This window comes from Gallus gallus, chromosome Z (assembly GCF_016699485.2).
Source record: "Gallus gallus isolate bGalGal1 chromosome Z, bGalGal1.mat.broiler.GRCg7b, whole genome shotgun sequence".
Lineage (NCBI taxonomy): Eukaryota > Metazoa > Chordata > Aves > Galliformes > Phasianidae > Gallus > Gallus gallus.
The window spans coordinates 59107270-59125320 of NC_052572.1; the positions used below are offsets into that span (position 1 = coordinate 59107270).

The 18051-nt window shown below is 37.8% G+C and overlaps 1 protein-coding gene across 6 annotated transcripts in view; it reads left to right on the forward strand.

The window, feature by feature from the left end:
• The window catches only part of FAM172A (family with sequence similarity 172 member A), a 263961-nt gene that overhangs the window by 198622 nt on the left and 47288 nt on the right, over positions 1-18051 (forward strand). For all 6 annotated transcript variants that reach the window (XR_006932328.1, XR_006932329.1, NM_001006574.2 and 3 more), the window contains 2 exons: positions 65-181; positions 3422-3506. Coding sequence is in view for 4 of the 6 variants with exons in the window: in NM_001006574.2 (NP_001006574.1) it covers positions 65-181; positions 3422-3506 (202 nt within the window). In the remaining 2 variants the exon portion in view is untranslated. The remainder of the gene's footprint in view (positions 1-64; positions 182-3421; positions 3507-18051) is intronic.

The following is an 18051-nucleotide window of genomic DNA, read 5'->3' on the forward strand; positions in this document are numbered from 1 at the left end:
ATCTGTTGCTAAGCAGACAGTGCTCTATAGAAATAAAGAACTTAAAGCCAATATTTTTTAACAGATGATTCAGCGAGAGACAGAAGTAAAGAATAAGGTAACTGCTGTGGCGTTGACAGACTCTGTTCACAATGTGTGGCATCAAGAAGCTGGCAAAACTATTCGAGAGTGGATGCGAGAGGTGAGGACTTTTTTTCAAAGGGTTGGGGCATATACACCTGTGTATGGTTCTGTAAACATTTCTTTATCCTTTTTATGCTAACCTCTTCCATTTCTTTAGGCTGTGAAAAAGAGCACGTTTCAAAACCATGGGAATCATGTCCGCATACCAGCCCCTAAAATAACTGAGTTGAAAGCAGTTTCTGAGCTTCGAAGATAACTGTCAAAATAATAAGATTTGGCTCCAATGTGCAATGTCAAAGCACACGCTGTTGTAGCCCAAGTGTTGTCTGCTAACTGGTGCAAAGTCCTGAGAGCAACCAGAACACCAGAGTTCTGCTCCTGGCCCAATATGTTCATGGTAGAAAAGCCCCTTTATGTTCTTTGTGATTCAGCTTGCTGATTTATACAGCTGGCAAAAAAAAAAATTTTGCTTTTATAAGACATGATTTCTTCTGAAGTGCTGAGATTTTCTCATGAGAAGTCAGAGTGTTTACTACTGTAGGAGGGAAACCACTGGTTAGTCCAAGATGGTCCAGTGGTGATTTATGGCCAGCAAGCGCTGTTTTCCTTCATTTGATGAAGGATAGCTCTTGCTGATAAAGGATAACTCATTATTCATTTTAATACTTAAGTATGGCATTGTGATTTAAGTATTTTTTTAAGTGAGACTAACTGAATTTCTGAGTTTCGTTCTTGACAAATCAAGCTTGAACCCATGTTTTCTACGTTCCTTTCAGAGTGGTAAAACAGTAGGTGTGTGTGGCGAATATAAATTATACTTAATTTTTTGTTTTTCTTGTGATTTTAGTGAAACGTTGTATGTAGACTGCCTACTCTGGACTTAACTTTACCATTTCATAGGCCATTACTGATGGGAGTAGAGAATCACCTGGGATGCAGCCTGACAGCTCTGACTTAAATGTTAAAAATATGAAGAATGGTAACCCCTACAGGCTCTGTCAGAAAAATCCCCATTTTCTTTATGGGAAATCAAAACCTTAAAATATATGTTATGTAGTAAAACTGAAATTTTAAATCCTGTAATTTGAATCTGACAACTCCATCTTTCTTTAAGCATTTAGTCTGAGTAAGACAAGTGCATTACCTTTAATTTCATTTGCAGAATGTAGATCTTAAAGAATAAGTTAAATGATTAATGGCCTAAAAAGTGGATGGAGTGTCATAACTTACATTAGCATTGAAAATCTCCAATAAGAAGGAAGAACTTTACATATGTGAAGTGTGGATGAGTGGTATTAAGACTAGCATATCACCTGGATATCTCTTACTTTAATCAGGTTTAAGGCTACTGGTAAAATGAATAATAATTAAAATATACACCTAATCGCTGCCTGTCTGTAGGGCTAATTGCTGTCACTGAAAGAATGAATTGTTAAAAAAGTAATTCTTCATCGAGCTATCTCTCCTGTATCATTGGTGGCCTATTTTTAGTACCTATAGAAGTCATGATTTTTGAATTTATTAGGAGCTGTGATGAATGATAAAACAAATCATCCATTTACATATCTTGACACTGCTTTCGAGAATACTTATTTCTTACAGGCAAGTGTCACATTGTATATAAAAGCTGGTTAATTGTGTGCTAATCTTCTGTATTATCTCCAGCTCTCTGATGTAGTGTTCTATTGGTAGTTAATATTAATTTTACTTATTTCAAATGAATGTAATACTTCATAAAAATTCTACTTCTTTTATAATTTTTACCATCTTACATTTGCAATTTCACATTCAGCTGTTAATTAAAATTATATATGCAAATTGTAAAATGTGTTATACTTTACTACTTTAAACCCTAAAGCCTTTGTGAAATATTCCATTTTAACCATTTTTTACTAAAAAGTTACATTACTGGGTAGTGTGTTTGTTTTTATTTTTTTTGTCCATCGAGTTCAATAGTTTCATTGATCTACTGTTTCTTACAAAAATCTGCCGTGCTTTGTGAACTTCACTTTCTAATCTCATACAGCAACCCTTCCTTTATGTTGTTCCTGCTCTCCCTGGTCCCAGAACAGTAGGGTTGCCTTGACAAATCTATTCAAAAGCCATTCCTCAGCCTTTATTGGTGGGGACTGAAGCCTTTGAAATTCTCTCCTCACTGCAACACAGCTGACATCTTCTTCCAGACAGAATGAATTAAGGAAATACAATAAGACACTTGATCTACCAGTCAAGGATCTTTCCACAGTGAGGACAGACTCCATGGTGCACAACTAGGGCAGCAAGCATCTACAAATACACAATACATGCTTGTTTACCGGAATAGCCATCATCCATTTTTACAATCGTGATTGATGGGATGATTTTTTAGAAATCTGTCTGAAAATTCATTGGGTCTTTCCCAGAAAAATGTTGTAGGTTTTTTTTTGTTGTTGTTGTTTTTGTTGTTGTTGTTGATGAAGTTAATCACTTTCTGAGGAAGGCAAAACTCAGATTTGTAATAATGGAAGCCATGTAGATCTTGTATTTCAGCTGGAAATCCTATTAAAAATGTAGTTGTTTTATAATTAAGTCGTCAGTTTAATATATTGGATGTAGTTTCAGCATATTTTATTAAAGGTGTATTATTTAATACTTTAATTCAGTGACTCCTCTGAATAGATCCTATCTGGAGCAAAACATTTAAAAACTTGCTTGTAAATACATCCTACTCATAGATTCAGGAGTGAAAGTAAATAGTAACGCTTCATCAACCTAATTCCCCAAAGACCAGTATTTACATTTTTAAATGTTCATGCCAATTCATCTCAGTTGTATTTTCAATTATTTGTACATTAATCTGCTGTCTCAATGGCTTCCACTGAGTTGGAATTTCTTGTATTGTAATTTCACAGCCTTCTCAGCACAACATACTCCATCAGAACTCCCTTAGAATTCTGACTTCTTGTGACTTCACCTCAATGTTTATATGAATGCCTGTGCAACAAATGCAGAGGGGAATGGCTTAAAACGTGCAGTGGCTAGTTCAGGTTCCCATTGATCTAGGGACCTGCAGAAGTCCACTGGCACTCAAAGTAGTGCTTAAAGACAGCATGCTACAAATCTGCTGAGTTACAGTCTTCCTCTTTTTACATATTTAGGATGAAATTAGAATATTTAGACATCGCTTTGTATTACCAAGCTAGTTTACCTTCCAATCCCTGTTGAGGTTGCTCTGTATATTTTGATGTGACCCTTACAAAGTCTGTGTTTATTCCTGCTCTGAGCTTTTGGCTTACCAATTGCACATCTTCTCATGCAGAACTGTTGTAACTGGGTGTCTAGCTCTGAGCCACTGGACACATCTGTGGAGTCCATGCTGCCCGACTGCCCCCGAGTCTCTGCAGGTATGTTGCTTTGTGTGCAGCCAGTGGATATGCCTATTTGTGCCCACCAAGTGCCTGGTTACTTAAAAATACATGTGGTTTTGAGTGTATTTTAATGGTTTTACAGCAAGATATGGTTGAAGGCATGTGGCTGACTGAATACGGCTCTTTAATTACATACCCTTTTTGTTTCTTGGATAGCATGTAAGCTCTCATGTCTACTTACATTTTTCTAATCTTCTTTTCTCTTTGGGTTTAATTATTAATGACTTATAGATAGAAGCTTAAGAAAAACAATAATGATGATGAAAACAGGGAAATCTGTCGTATGTCCTTGAATAAATACCTAGCTTTATGTAGGCAAGAAAAACTAATGAAAGGTACACCTAAGTGAAATAAAACTCTTTTCTGAGTCCTGACAAACAGAAGTCTGGTGTATATAGCAAATCATTTACAGTGTCCAAGAGTCTTGAGAATATGAGATTTCTGTTGTTTTGGAAGTGGACAGATATGCTCTCCCGGTAGTGAATCATAAATCACAAGAAGCGCGTAAAATGATATGCAGTTTTGTTGATGTGTAATAATTCCAAAAAGTAGATATAATTGTCAGTGTAGCAGGAAAATCTCAAATCTCTATAGGAAGGTAATCTAAAATACACAAAGCTGTTACTGAACATGTTTGATTTGATTGTTCATGTTTGATTATCAGATTTCCTAAAAGCCATAGGTAGCGTATTTCTGTAGAATATAAAACCAGGTTCAAAGGAACACCATGACCATGCCTATACAATGTTAATTTAATAGCTGGAGCACTGTTTGACCTTGCACTGTGAGACTCATTTGTTCATTTGTTAAGTTAGGGATTCGTATCTGTATATATATGTGAGGTTGTTAATGAGACCTCACATTGCAGATGAAATTTAGTTTACTGTAGGTTATTTTTAAGGCTCAAAAAAATTAGCAGTACTCTGTTCGAGAGCTCAAAACAACTAGAGACCAGTAATCATGTCTATACTGTGGGTTGGGATCTAATTCTGCAGATCATCAGCTCTGTATCGACGCAGTGCAATAGCATTGACATTGCTCTTTAGTGCTTAGGGAAATAAAATATTACTAAAATTTTCATAGATTCAACATTCATTTACCAACTCCTTCCTCCTGTAGGGAAAAATACTGCAATTTAAAAGAAAAATATTGTTCAGTAGTAGAATTCTTCCAAACGGAATTAACTTTCAGTCTTTTACTTGTGTGTCACTTCTGTGGAAGAGAGCACATTACGGAGGTCATTTTAGTCAGGTAAATAAGTGCTTGGATAGCAACCCGTGAGTTTATAGTGCACTTGCCAATACTGGAAACTGTCCATTTGAGTTTCTCCTCTCTTTCTATGTATTCATGCCATGTAAATAATGTAAAGAGTGTTATATAAAAGAAATCCTAAACGTTATTTAAAAAACAGATTGGCACTTTAATAAAGCTATGAATAAGTCTTAATTTTACATTTCTATTGAGGAAGGGTCATAGTGGGCATAACGTTTATGCTCAACTTAACGAAGTCCCAGGTATGCTGAATTCTTTGGCATAACAATTTGAATAGAGTAGGATTTCAGCAAATAAAACTTGTGAAATAGTAGACTGGCTATTTATATTTTTTTCATGTGTATATACAATGCCAGGAAATTAAGGTCATTGATATGATAAGAAATTTCAGACAGTGATTTGAATGGAAGCTGACTATTTCCAGCTTGGTTCTTTATAATACAAGAACATTTTTAAACGGTGTAGCTTTATGTGACTACTGCTGAATTATCACTTAACTCATATGGTTTTGTTTATTTTTCTTTCTATACATGGCCAACTGTAAGACATTAAAAGAGGAACAACGGAATAATTATTACAGTGTGTTTATTTGAACAATGGCAAAAGCTGCATTGGTGCAATCTGTAATAAATTCAAGAACTGCTACTAGATTTAGGAGCATTAGTATTTAATGTGATTTTCTGACAACTGCAGTACTGAAATAGCCCACTTTCAAATACTGGCAGCATTGCCCTTGGTATTTAGGTGCATTAACAGTTAGAGCAATCACAGCAATGAAAGATTTTGTTTTCATGAATCTCCTGCAGAAGGAAGATTAAGTTCTCTTTTCTGCTTGGAACCCCATTTTTCATTTGTGTTTGTACTGAGAAGTAAGTTCTAAAGTAACTGCCTCCTGGGCAAATCTCATGAGAAAATTCTTCCATGAAAGATTTGGTACTCAAGCAGTCAGCATATTGGGATATACAGGCCAACCCAGTTTATTTGTGAGCAGTGTCCAGCTGCTGTCCAGCATTACTCATGTTGTTATGTTGTTACTCTTCCCTTTTCTTTCTGACAAGAACCAGGCATTCTTCCTTATGTGAGAAGACTCCAGCAGTCTTGCTCAGTCATTTATAATCTGCTGGTTTGGGTTGGCACACACCAGTCTCCTCTGCTCAAAGCTGTCCCTGGTTTCCAGCTGTGGAGCACTGCATAAGGTCCTCAGCTGTTACCCTCTCAACTCACTGGCTTGAAGGATCTCTCTGTCTCCTGCCATCAGCCTCCTGACTTCTTCTACCCTATTCGCTTTCAGCCTCATTAAAAACCTGTTAGAATTTTGGTGGTTTTCCTTGGTCCTAATCCACCTTCCTAATGAAGTAAAACCAAAAGACCTCTCTTCTTTCCTTCTCAGAGGAAATGAATCTACTTCTTGTCCGTCTAAAGATGCAAACAAATGTAGGGTGGAGAGATGGAAAGACTTTAAAAGCAGTCTGTGCATTAAGGACCATCATATAAAATGCAGTGGCAGTAGGAGTCATACAGTGAAAGTGGGACACAAATCTTAATTACATGTGGCTTCGTGTTACTGATAAACATAGTTGTAGGTCCCTTAATGTCTCTGAAATGGTACGTCACTTCCCCTATTTCTAGTGAAAGGCGTTCACAAGCCCTTTGGGAAGCACCCTATTGGAGTAGGTGCTGGGCAGGAATTGAGGATGGAGAAAGCAGGTCCATAGGTCTGTGACCATCTCTGTTGCTATCCTGAACATTAGCTCAGGGAAGGTATCATGGTAAATTTTGTCAGGTAAGCATGGCCCTTGTTTTCCTGAATACTGTAATTGTGGGATATCTCATGGGAGATCCCTAGTTTTTGCATAGGATACCTTCCTTAGCTCATGTGTTTCTAACACTGAAAGCTTTTTTATTTAGGAGAGAAGATTAAACTTTCCAGTATTTTGCCACAGTGGATATGCACCAACACTCATCTACATAATCAAATAAAAATAGGTTATTGGAACATCGGTAAAATGAATTACTTAATCAAACCCTTTTAAATCCTTTCCAGTTGATCCTCAAGATTATTAGTTATTCTTTTAACAGTTGCAGCCAGTGTAGTTAAAACATTGTAAAGCAAGGAAACTATAGCATCAAAAGACAAGCAAGACAACACAATAAAGTGAAATGTTGACAGTAATCAAGGAAAGCTCTTTTCACAGATGAGCCTAGACATGAATATATGTCTGTATAATAAGGAAAATAGTGCAAGAATGAATCCACGTGGCTGAATAAGTTGAATTCTGGCTGGCTGCAGGAAAAGAAACTCTTCAGTATGGAAGAGATGTGAGACCTTTGCTAGTGCTGCTGGTGACCAGTGTTAAACTGTGAACTTTGGGATTGTATTTTGAGGGAGGGGTAATAGATACTGGTACCAAACATCAAGCATGATTCTTTATGTTTTATTAAACATTTTGTTTCATTTAGGCAAGCCAAGTGCAACCTTTTCTACTCTGAATTCAGAAAATATCATTAATATTATTTCGAACAGGCTGCTGCCGGTGTTAGGCTTTATTATACATAAATAAGTAGAAGGAAAAAAATGGTTTTACAGAATCACAGAATAGCTGGGGTTGGAAGAAACCTCTGGAGGTCATCTCATCCAACCACCTTCTCAAGAAGAGTGACCAAGTTGGCCCCTGTTCCCCAGGAGTATGTTCCGCCTTCTATAACATCCATTGCATGTCAGTAAAGAAACCATGGTCATAGTAATTCATGTACAAATAAGTTGTGGGGTTTTTATTAGTATACTTTCCCTGCCTGTGTTAGTAGAATAGGAACTCAGTTATGGCAGATTGAGCTGCTGTTTGAAACCTTTGATGTCTAAACTCACCTGTCCTACTGAGCCCCTCCTTGGTGTGCCCTCAGGTTCTTCTACCTGTGCCCCTCTGGTTCCATTGTACTACTGATGTGGAGGTATGGAGAAAGAGGCCCCATAGTTGCTCCCATGAAAGAGCAGCATTGTCATCCTCTGAGCCTCTCAGCATAGCCACAGCCAAAAACATTCCTGTATGCATTAATCACACGCTATGTACATTGGCAGGGGGGAAAGTTGGAGATTTTTCTGTATACACATAAGAGACTTGCAGTTCAAAACAAATGAAAGATGAGATTCAGCAGAGCACACTGAAAAACAGGAAAAAGCTTGTTACCTGCTGTTTTTGAGTCGTTGGCATAGCTTGATTTAATATCCACACAAGAATATGCTACTAAACAGTCCCCTGGAGACCACTGCTTTGTGCTAAGTAATAGAATAGCATCAATAATCCTTCCATGGGGCTACAGTAAATTTGAGTAAAGTTATTCTGGACTGTTAGACCTGCTTAAAAGCACTGATCCAAGAAACTGAGAGTGTGGCTTGCGCAGCAAGCCTTCGTTTGGAAGAGCAGACCTGTAGCTGAGCCCCTGCATGCCTTTCCACCAGCTCATGAGGTAGCACTCTTGTGGCAAAGCTTGTGTGGGTACTGGTGAAACCAAGAATTATCCATTTGACTACAGAGGTGTTAGTTATATTGTCTTCATTGGCTTACCTTTATTTTCCCCGCTGTTGCAGTAGTTCAGAACTTCTGCAGACAGGCCTCCTTAAGGCACAGGTACATGCTGAGCAGATCCTGGGCTTCAAGCAGAAGAACCTCCAGCATGGTCAAATGCTCTGCTGAGCAGCAGGGTCTGTTCTTTGAGGTAATTACGTGAGAGTGGTCTGTGACAACCACAGAGAAGGACCAACTTATTTGTCTCTGCTTTTTACTCTCAGATTTACTTAAACCCCACTAAACTGCTTGTAGCAGACAAGGCTGAAGCAACCATAAACTGTATTAGGCACTGAGACAATACCTGGCTCATCCCCCTAGTGCTTTTTAGTCCGGTTTACCAGTGCTTCTGATTTTTCACTCTAAAGTCAATTTTCTGAAGACTCATCTGGGGTATTTTCTGGCGCTACTATTTTGTGACCAGTGATTGGTGTCCAATTACTTTACCAATTCAAGAAGGAAGTGCAAAACCACACACATTTTAAAATAAGACAGATTAGGCATTTTACCCATTTTGCTAAAAATGATATTTTTGCATTCAGTAGTTATTCATGGAGATTAAGATTACAGTAATCAGTGTTTACTGTAAACCTCTTTGCGCTTATGTCTTCATGTAGTTCTGTCAATAAAAGCTTTTCACTTAAAAGATTAAACACCACACTGTTCTGTCAGAGCGGCAGGCTCCTGTATTTACTTACATGTCAATTTGTTTTAAGGTATTTGCAGCCTTAGTAGTGCAAGCTGAGAGTGCAGAGATCTGCAGGATGGAGGTTACTCTGAAGCCTGGTGTGAGCATCCTTCCATGCTGGAATAGCTCGTCCTGCATGTCCATTTCTGCCCCTGTACATTGTCTGCCAGGGATTGGAAGTTATTACAGATACTTTGAAGTATCAGCCTGTCTCAGCACTGGCTCTAGCAGTTGCTGCACGTGTGCACTAAGTCTGACTTCAGCTAACGTCTTCCTAGTACAGGAGTTAAGTAGCTTTTTCCCTGCTCCCAATTCTTCAAAAGAGCTCTGCTCCTAGTTTCCTGCTCAGCCTCAGGTGTTTCAGGCAGCTTTTTGTTTCGTGTGTGATACCTAGCTGGATGTGAGCTTGCATGTTGTGTTTTGACTCCCTTAGTTTCACAGTGCTTTGGAAAGGACAAAAATCTATAAAGACCTGTTGAGCAGTATTTCAGATTCAGTTCCAGAAATCCAGAGCCTCAAAAGTAAATATGAAAATGCGAATTTGAAAGTGTTGACTTGAGCTACTTGATGTTGCAGCAGTGAGAATTCAATTTTGTAAGAATTCCAATTTTGTCATTAATTTTTATAACTCTCTATATGAGTGGTTAGGTTTTTTATATACCCTAGTGTTGTTATTTCGTAGCACAAAGTACTTGTATTCATGTAATGTTCTACAAAATGCTGTAATGTATTTGGGTTTGTACTGACATCAGAAAAACTACTCCACTACAAAAATTACTCTAGTACTCAAACATCTGTATCAGTGCATTTTTTAGAGTGCAGTTAACTTATTAGGGTGACATGTGCTTGTTTCAGACCTCCCAAGGCTGTCTTTGATTGTGGTAATAAAGTATAATGTGAATTACTACAGCTAGGTATTTCCAACAAAATATTTGACAATGATTAGTTGACCTGCCATAACTATTGCTTCTCATACTGCTTCATATGATTTCTTCCATTCTTAGCACTCAGACTGTCTCAAAATCTGTGCCTACTGTGTTACTAGGTTGGCCCATAACATCAGAGGCAGATGACAGTGGTATGGCAGTAGAGGTTGAACTTTCCCATCAATATTCCGTTACATTTTGTTGCCATGTGACAGATGGCAGCAGAGGGGCAATCTGACCCACATGGAAGTGCAGGTGGAGCAAAGGTGTCACTCTTAATTCCTCCATGTGGAAAAAAAAAACAGCAGCCATTGACATTCATCGACACCTTCTGAAGATTTCTGGAGACTAAACAGTGGGTGTGAGGACTCTGCGGTTGTGGGTGGTGTGTTTCAGCATTGGCGACAGTGACAGTGGGTCACCTCTGCTGGTGCAGACTGTTATAAGCACAGCATGCAGGCTCTTCTTCATCTCTGATGAAAATGCACAACTGGTGCACAACTGGTGACTATGTTGGAAAAAAAAGTGTTTTTCAGCTGAGAATTTGCTCTATCAAACGGTGTAATTGTGCTCTTTGAATCTGTTGTAGTTTTTGTGAAAATAAATAGGAGGCATTACTTCCAGACCAACCTGTGTATATCCAAGTCTGTCTACATTGCTGGCCAATGTCTTACTCTGAAGCAAGACTGCAAATTCTTGAGTTGGGGCTCTTGTTTTCTCTTACTTGTGACTCATCTCATCAGTTGCAGATGCCAGCCAGAGCAAGTGATGCTTAGCTAGTCATTAGCATGGCTGTGCTTCCAGAACACCTGAGCCTTGTCTTCTCACAAGCATTTACAGACTTTATGGCAATGCAACAAATAATGAATACATTCATGTTGTGAATAGGCAGATGCAGCTTTAATGCAGATTTCTACGTGACAGTTTAGACTGACACTTTAAAGAAGTTATGCTAACTATTATTAAGTTATTGCTAAATAAAACAGTATAACGCCAGGGCAGTCAACGTTAGTTCTGTCCATTGAAAGGAAATAACTAAAGCAAGAGATTCTGTATTTTCCAGACCCTTGAAAATTCGTAGATATAAGAGATGATACTGGAATTCAAATTGGCTTTTTCCTCCAGATTATGTTAGAATATGCCCTAGCAGAGGTAGGTATTTTTCTACCTCCTGCTGTTTTTTGTGATTTTAGCTAAAATTTCCTTTCATAGTGGCTCGTCAACCACACTGCTACCCATAATGCCGCCTGGCCTCACAATGCAAACAGGCACCCTTATGTTGGACAATACCCCTCAATCCTTACTTGTAGCACTGGGGGTAAAGCGTTCTCTGCAGGGCAGACTAGAAGGCTGTTGTCCTCTCCCTGTCATCTCTTCTGTAATATCTGCAGGCTCCAAGCCAGTGAAAGTGAAACACTTCACATGGGTTTTAGTGAGTTAAGTACTTTGTAGGACTGATGTTGAGTATTAGTTTTGGCATAGCAAATTGTTTCCATGGACTGTTACTCATTTTAAGAAGTGTCTTCTGTGTTTCATTCTTAGTAGCTCAAGTAAAGCCAGAACATCTAAAGAGGTGGAATCTGGTGCACCACTGCAATTGTAATTCTGACAAAGCCCAGCGCCTGTAAGAAGATATTCGGACCCTTGAGGGACATAATCTGAAATTCAGTGGCAACATTTTTATTTGTATTGACCTGATATCCAAAAATTTGTTTGCATTTCATCTTATTTTCTCTCTTAAAATCCAAATTTGCAGATCTGGCAGAATTTTTTCAAATGTTCTCATTCCATTGAAAATTTTTGATCTCTTTTCATAAGTACTTATAGATTGAGCCAGGGAGGATGTTTCAGTAACTTTTTCTCCAATCATGCTTAGTTCTTTATGTTTTAAGCAGATGTAATTATATAGCTATAACTAGCATTTGGTTGAAGTGTTTCTTCCCAGAAGTAATTCAGCTTTGGCTGGAATTATTCAAGAGGTGGGAAATCCATTGCTTCCTTTTGTAATTTGTCAAACTATTAACAGAAGTAGCTCATTTCTGCTTTGCCTTCAGTTTCAGATTCCAGCCATTACTTCTTGTTGCATCTTTTTCTACTAAGTTATAGAGCTATCAACTACGTTTGCTTTTTTTTCCATGTGAATTAGATACTGGAATCAAGTCAACATTCCAGTTTCTTCTGAGAAACAGAACACTTTGAGTTCTTTAAGTCTCACTGCAGTTAACTGGAGTTAATTTCTCAAGGTTTCAAGTGCTTTCATACATTTTTCTGTGGCGTCTCTAGTCTTTCAACATCTTTTCTTTGAAATGGACTTGTCTGCATTTCTAAGGCAGAATAATGCAATATACAGACTTCAGAAATTCACTACTTGCTTTTCTCCTGTTTCATCCACCAAGAGTCAGACTTGACCCTTTTATCACCAGAGTGTAGAGTCTGGTTTGGAGGAGCTTGTCCAGAATCTCTTAGTATCCTTTCTATAACTGCTGCCCTTCATCTTGGTACCAAAAAAGTGTTGCAAAAGATTGCATGTACCCTTAAAAAAGGAAATGAAGATTGACACCCAAAAGAAGACTAAAAGGCCACAGTCTTTCTTGTTAATAATCGTTCTGCCAGTCTTGACACAAATTTTACCACAGGTGAACTTACCTTTACTTCCTGTGTTGTTGAATAGCCTCAGGACACTCCGTCAAGAACATCTTTATTCAGGAGTGGTTTCTTCATGACAAGTACATTTGCAGATTACTTAGTCTGCAAGTTCCTAGAAATATTGAGTAATATTGATTTTTAACATGTTTTCACAAGTAAACAGGAATTCTATAGTTGTGCAGTTTGTCTCCTCGTGACTTTATGAAGTATTGATCAGTTTTGAAGTTTTAGTGGTAATTAAGCTACTCCAAATTTAGTGATAGTAGTAGACTGCTTAGAAGAAGAACCGAGAAATATATCTTCCTAATAAAAGGAAGACTTTTGATGTCTCCTTTGAAAAACAAGGGGGAGTAAATCAGGTGAGATGCAGGGTGCCTGGAAACAAACAAGAAGCAAAGCAGCAGTCATGGCCAGTAGCATATTTGTTTCCAGTATAAGGACACCATATAGTCTTTTTCCCAGAGTTTTCCGAGAAAACTTAAGCAAAGAGAGGTAGTTGCAGGAAAGAAAAGGAAAACAAAGCACATCCAAGAGATTTGTGGAAAACTTGGTATAATTTGTTCAACTGCTCAGAGTATTCTGGAGGAATAAGCCAAATGCTTGAAATAAAATTAATATGTTCTGTTTATATGTAAGTCCTTATCCGTTAAACACGATACATCTTCAAGAGTGAAACTGAATTTATTTGTTAGGGACTTATTTGCCACTATGTTGTACTGTCTTTAATCAGTTCTTCTGTCTTGATCCTTCATTGGTAGTCTCCAGTAGCACAGAATTGTAGACCCAAAAGGGATTTTAACATGGATCAGCTTCATCTCTGAGCCCAAAGCAAAATCAAATAGTTTTACATTGTTTCCTGACAGATGCCTGTGTAGTTCTTTCTTTTGTGTTGTGTGATGCTATATCCTCCTTGGGCGGTTTCCTTCAAACTTCCAGATTTAGTTACTCTGTCTTCCTTGTTGCATGCATAAAAGCTCAGCAAAAGCTGGGTAAGCAACGGTTACCCCCCCAAAATACATCAGCCAGTTGGATAGAGTGGTAAGCACCAAGAATAATGAGAAGTCTGGAGCAGATGGCTTACAATGAAAGTTTGAATGAACTGGGATTGTATTCCATAAAGAGCTTGGATTTGCTGAAGAAAAGCAGCAGGGGAAGAGAGACATGTAAAATGTTGCAATAAAAAAAGTGAGAATAGATGATTCGTCGTGTCTACGGAATTTATGGAACTATATATCCATTTTCCATTATTTTTTCCTCAGATTTACAGGTACACCAGGCTAACTGTGCTGATAAGATAGTCTTTTCTGAAGGCTGGATTGAGCTTTCTTCCATGTTCTTTGATTTCTCTGATATTTTTATTTAAAATGAACTTCAGTCGCCAGTTTTATGACTCTTGAATACAAACTCTGCAAGCCTGCCAATTTAGAAATATTCATCCCAGAGAAGATATTGATGAGTTGAAATAGAATGAACTTCTTCAAACACCTTGCCTTTTTCTTTCCAAATAGAGAATAGAAACATATATCGAACAATTTCATACTTTCTTCTGCACAGTTATTTACAGTTTCACGATCTCTATCTGAAAATCGACATATGTTTGCTGTGGATTGCATTTGCTGCTTGTATATTAAAAAAAAGTTCCTCATTGTGCTAAGTTTGCTAGGCATAGATTGTTTTTACTTTGATAACTTTAGCTTTCCTCATCCTCTTTTTATACTGATAACAAGCTGTTACTACCTTTTTCAATACCTAACAATTGATTTTGCTTTTCCACTGAACCAGAAGGGCTAAGGCTCTCCATTTTTTCTTTTGTTTTGTTCTTGTCATGTAGCAATTTTTTTTAAGGCATTGCTCTTTCTTTTATGTTGAAATATCTTGGCTTGAATAAATTTCATAGCACTTTCCCTACCTTGAAGAAAATAGCCATGCAAAGCACCAACCTTGTGTGTTGCTGGCTGAGACTTCTCTGTTCAGTCAGACTGGATGTAATCAGGTCAGGTTCACTGGCCCCAGGCAACCACCGAGTTCCAGCCCAGTGATTTCATTCATATTTATCCATCACAACACTGTCCAAAATGGTAAATTCATGGAAAGCACTATACCTTTTTATGTTACAAAATTACTGCTGGTTATTTTTAGGAACTCTTTCTTAATTTTGTTGTAGAGCTACCAGAAGAGGCCAACAGTATTCACTTCCTGATCTGATGTCTTCCAGGGCATGGAGACTTTTCATGCACTGCAGATCCATGCTTAAGGAGCAGATTATTCTGTTCTCTGGTTTGCTAAGGTCACAAGCCTCCTTGCCAGCACCTCTTCCTGCACATTTTTTGACACGCTGGCATGTATCCACTGAAGACCTACAATCATATTTATTGCTGTCTTTGGAATAAGAAACAGTGTTTTTAGAATAGAGCACTATATCCTCACTGCTTTTATTCACTCAGATAACTCTAAATAGGTAATAAACGGACGTTTTAATATTTCAGGCATACAGATTAACTTAACAGCTGTCAGTAATGCCTGTTATATCAAATCCCTGCTCATTGCTGTGATTGGACAACATACAAGAATCGGAGAAGCTCCTAGCAGCGGCACAGAATTGATTTTAACATTCCTTTTCTTTTTCTATGCCACATAAATTAAATTTATTTGCAACACATGGAGGTTAAATTTGTATCACATTTGCCTTCTTAGCACCTTGCCCTCAAATTGCTAATTTAACAGTTTTCTGACTGCTCTGACTAGCTCTGAGCTGAGAAGATTAGTTTCCCAACCTGTGAAATAACCAAAAGATGAGAAACATGGAGCTTTGTGATGCCATTTTTAGAGGTCCTTTTCACAGTATATTTGCACTTTAAACTTTCTCCTATCAAGGAACATGCCTATATTTGTAAGGCCCAATTTTCTGTTGGAAGGACTTGTCATTTTCTGCCAGCAACTAATCTAATCATGTTAATGTGCAGGGACAGTTAAGTGACTTGTTTTAAATGCACTGTGATTATTACTTATTTATTAAAAGCAAAAGCAAACAACTGCTTTTAACTCGTGTTCAGATGCTGATTGTTTACGCAGGTAGCTTTAAGTACAAAGCTAATTTAAGTGGACATGCTACATTTTTACATTATGACATGAAAACCCTGCTCAGTGTGATAACTGTTTATGTGTTATGAATACATATTTACTCCAGGAAATACTTTGTCCTGGCCAGCTGATTTTGCTTAATAAGATTTGTTAAATTATATTCCAAATTTTATATGAAAAAGTGTATAGAGCTTTTTCCCCACAGTAATCCTTTTATTTTAGGTAAGTTTACAAGTCATACCTGCACCATTTAGTAGAGAAATAGTCCATGCATTTAAGAGAGTAAACCATGAGGACAGTGTTCGTTATTGTGAGTACAGTAGTCAGTTTACAGCAAATGTCATACACTTCCAAACAAACACCAGTACATGCCTATCATTATCTCTAAGGACAAGAAAAGACACAAATTTTTTGTTTGTTTAATCTATGTGCAAATAAGACATTGCATTATAAAAATACTTACTAGTTTATCTAAGATTTTTGTGTTATTGTCATTTGTAATTATATGTTATAAAATATGCAATATATGTGTATATAGCTTTTAGTACATATGAATGAAACACACGTATATTTGAAATCTGAGGTCCAGGTTTTTTTTACTGTTAGAAACTTACATGCGGATCTGTTTGAGTCCCATGGAGAGCTTCCGTACCTGATGAAGGCATGCCATAGCTTTGCTAAGCAGAACAGGTTATTTTTCTATCTGTAATTTCCCTCTTTGCCTTCAAGTGCTCAGTGCTTTTATGCTGGAGTTTAAATGGCATTCTAAGTCAAGTGTTGAACTCAAAGGAGCTTTCCTGGCTTTTGAATGCTCCTGATGGGTAGGAGTTAGAGCAGCACTGTCCTGGCAGAAAGTGCCAATGCTGGGATGGGGGTGCTTTTCTGATACAGCTGCACATGCGGGGTCTATACAAAACGTGAGAACGCTCACTCCCTAAAAGCTGATCTCACTTTGCCGTACTGGGGTGAATGGCCTTTGAGCACTTGCTGTTACAGTGTTAAAATATTTGTTATTTGGGGTATTTGGGAACAGAAGTCTAGTCATCCTCTAATGCAACGTGGTCCATTTAGTAAAATGTATTCCCTCTTCAGGATTTCCCCATAAAATCAAACACATAGAAGATACTGACTGAAGATTTCCTAAAGCAATACATTGCTGGGGTCTTACAATAAGGCATGTAAGAGCTGCAAGGTACAACTTATTTTATTTCAGGAGAGCTCTGGACATTTAAGATTTTCACAGTTTCCCCCTATTCACTGCAGAACTCGTGGTCTGCATACAAACTTAGCATAGCTTATGAATCTTGCAAATTCCTGTTCATTGATGGGCACCTGATTTAGCTACCATAAAAGCCAGAAGAAAGATTCCTGGTTTTGGTGGGTCTCACATCAGTCTTTCTGCCTCTGGAGACCGCTGTTTAAACCAAGGGCTGAGTGTGAATTAATAGCAAATGCTTAAGTGTATTTTTTTCCTGCCAGCCAGTAGTCACAGGCTGCTGTCTTCAAGCCAGACCAGCAAGAGCGTGGTCTGAGCAGGGAGATGGGTTGCAGATTGAGCAGTAAAAGGTACGCACGCATAAAAACGATCAGTGCCTGTATCTCCCCATGTCCTCGTATCTTTGTTCCAGGATTGTCCAGGGCTCAGAAGTCAGTATTGTGTCTTCATTAAAATGACATTTTTATAAGTATTTCTTTAAAGATGTGTTCACAGCTTGTAGTTCGCACCTGCAGACAAATAATGTTATCTTGGTAACAGAGTTCCCAGCAATCGCAGGTGGATTGATTTGTCATCATGCAAAGCTTTTATCTACCATGTAAAAAATATTCCCCATATGAATGAGGAAATAGAAATTGATTTTGAATAGCTGTTCTTTCCACACACAGGCTCTTTTGTTATACATTTTGTTAATTCTGGTATGATTTTTATGCACTACATCTTTTTTCTTAACTTTTTTTTTTCTGATTTACTGCCTGACTTTGTTTAATGCTGCTAAATGATTTACTGAAGCTTTACAAGTGATATTTCAGTTGCCAGAGAGACTTTGAGCTGAATGCTGTCCCCAAATATGATACAATATTGTGTTAGCATTAATATGGATATTGATGCAAAATCAATGCAAATAGACTCCACAACTAATCCCACACTCCCTCGCTCTAGCTTACTGGCAGCAACACTAAGTTATTTCTTTGATTTCAGTGCTGAATATGCAGTATTTATGTGCGGTCGCACTTCACTTTACATCCTTATTTTGGTAATCATTATGCCAGTGCCCACTAAAACTATTCTTACAGTTAAATCTCTTTCAACACTTTTGTCAGACCCCTCTTAGACTGACCCATGTTTG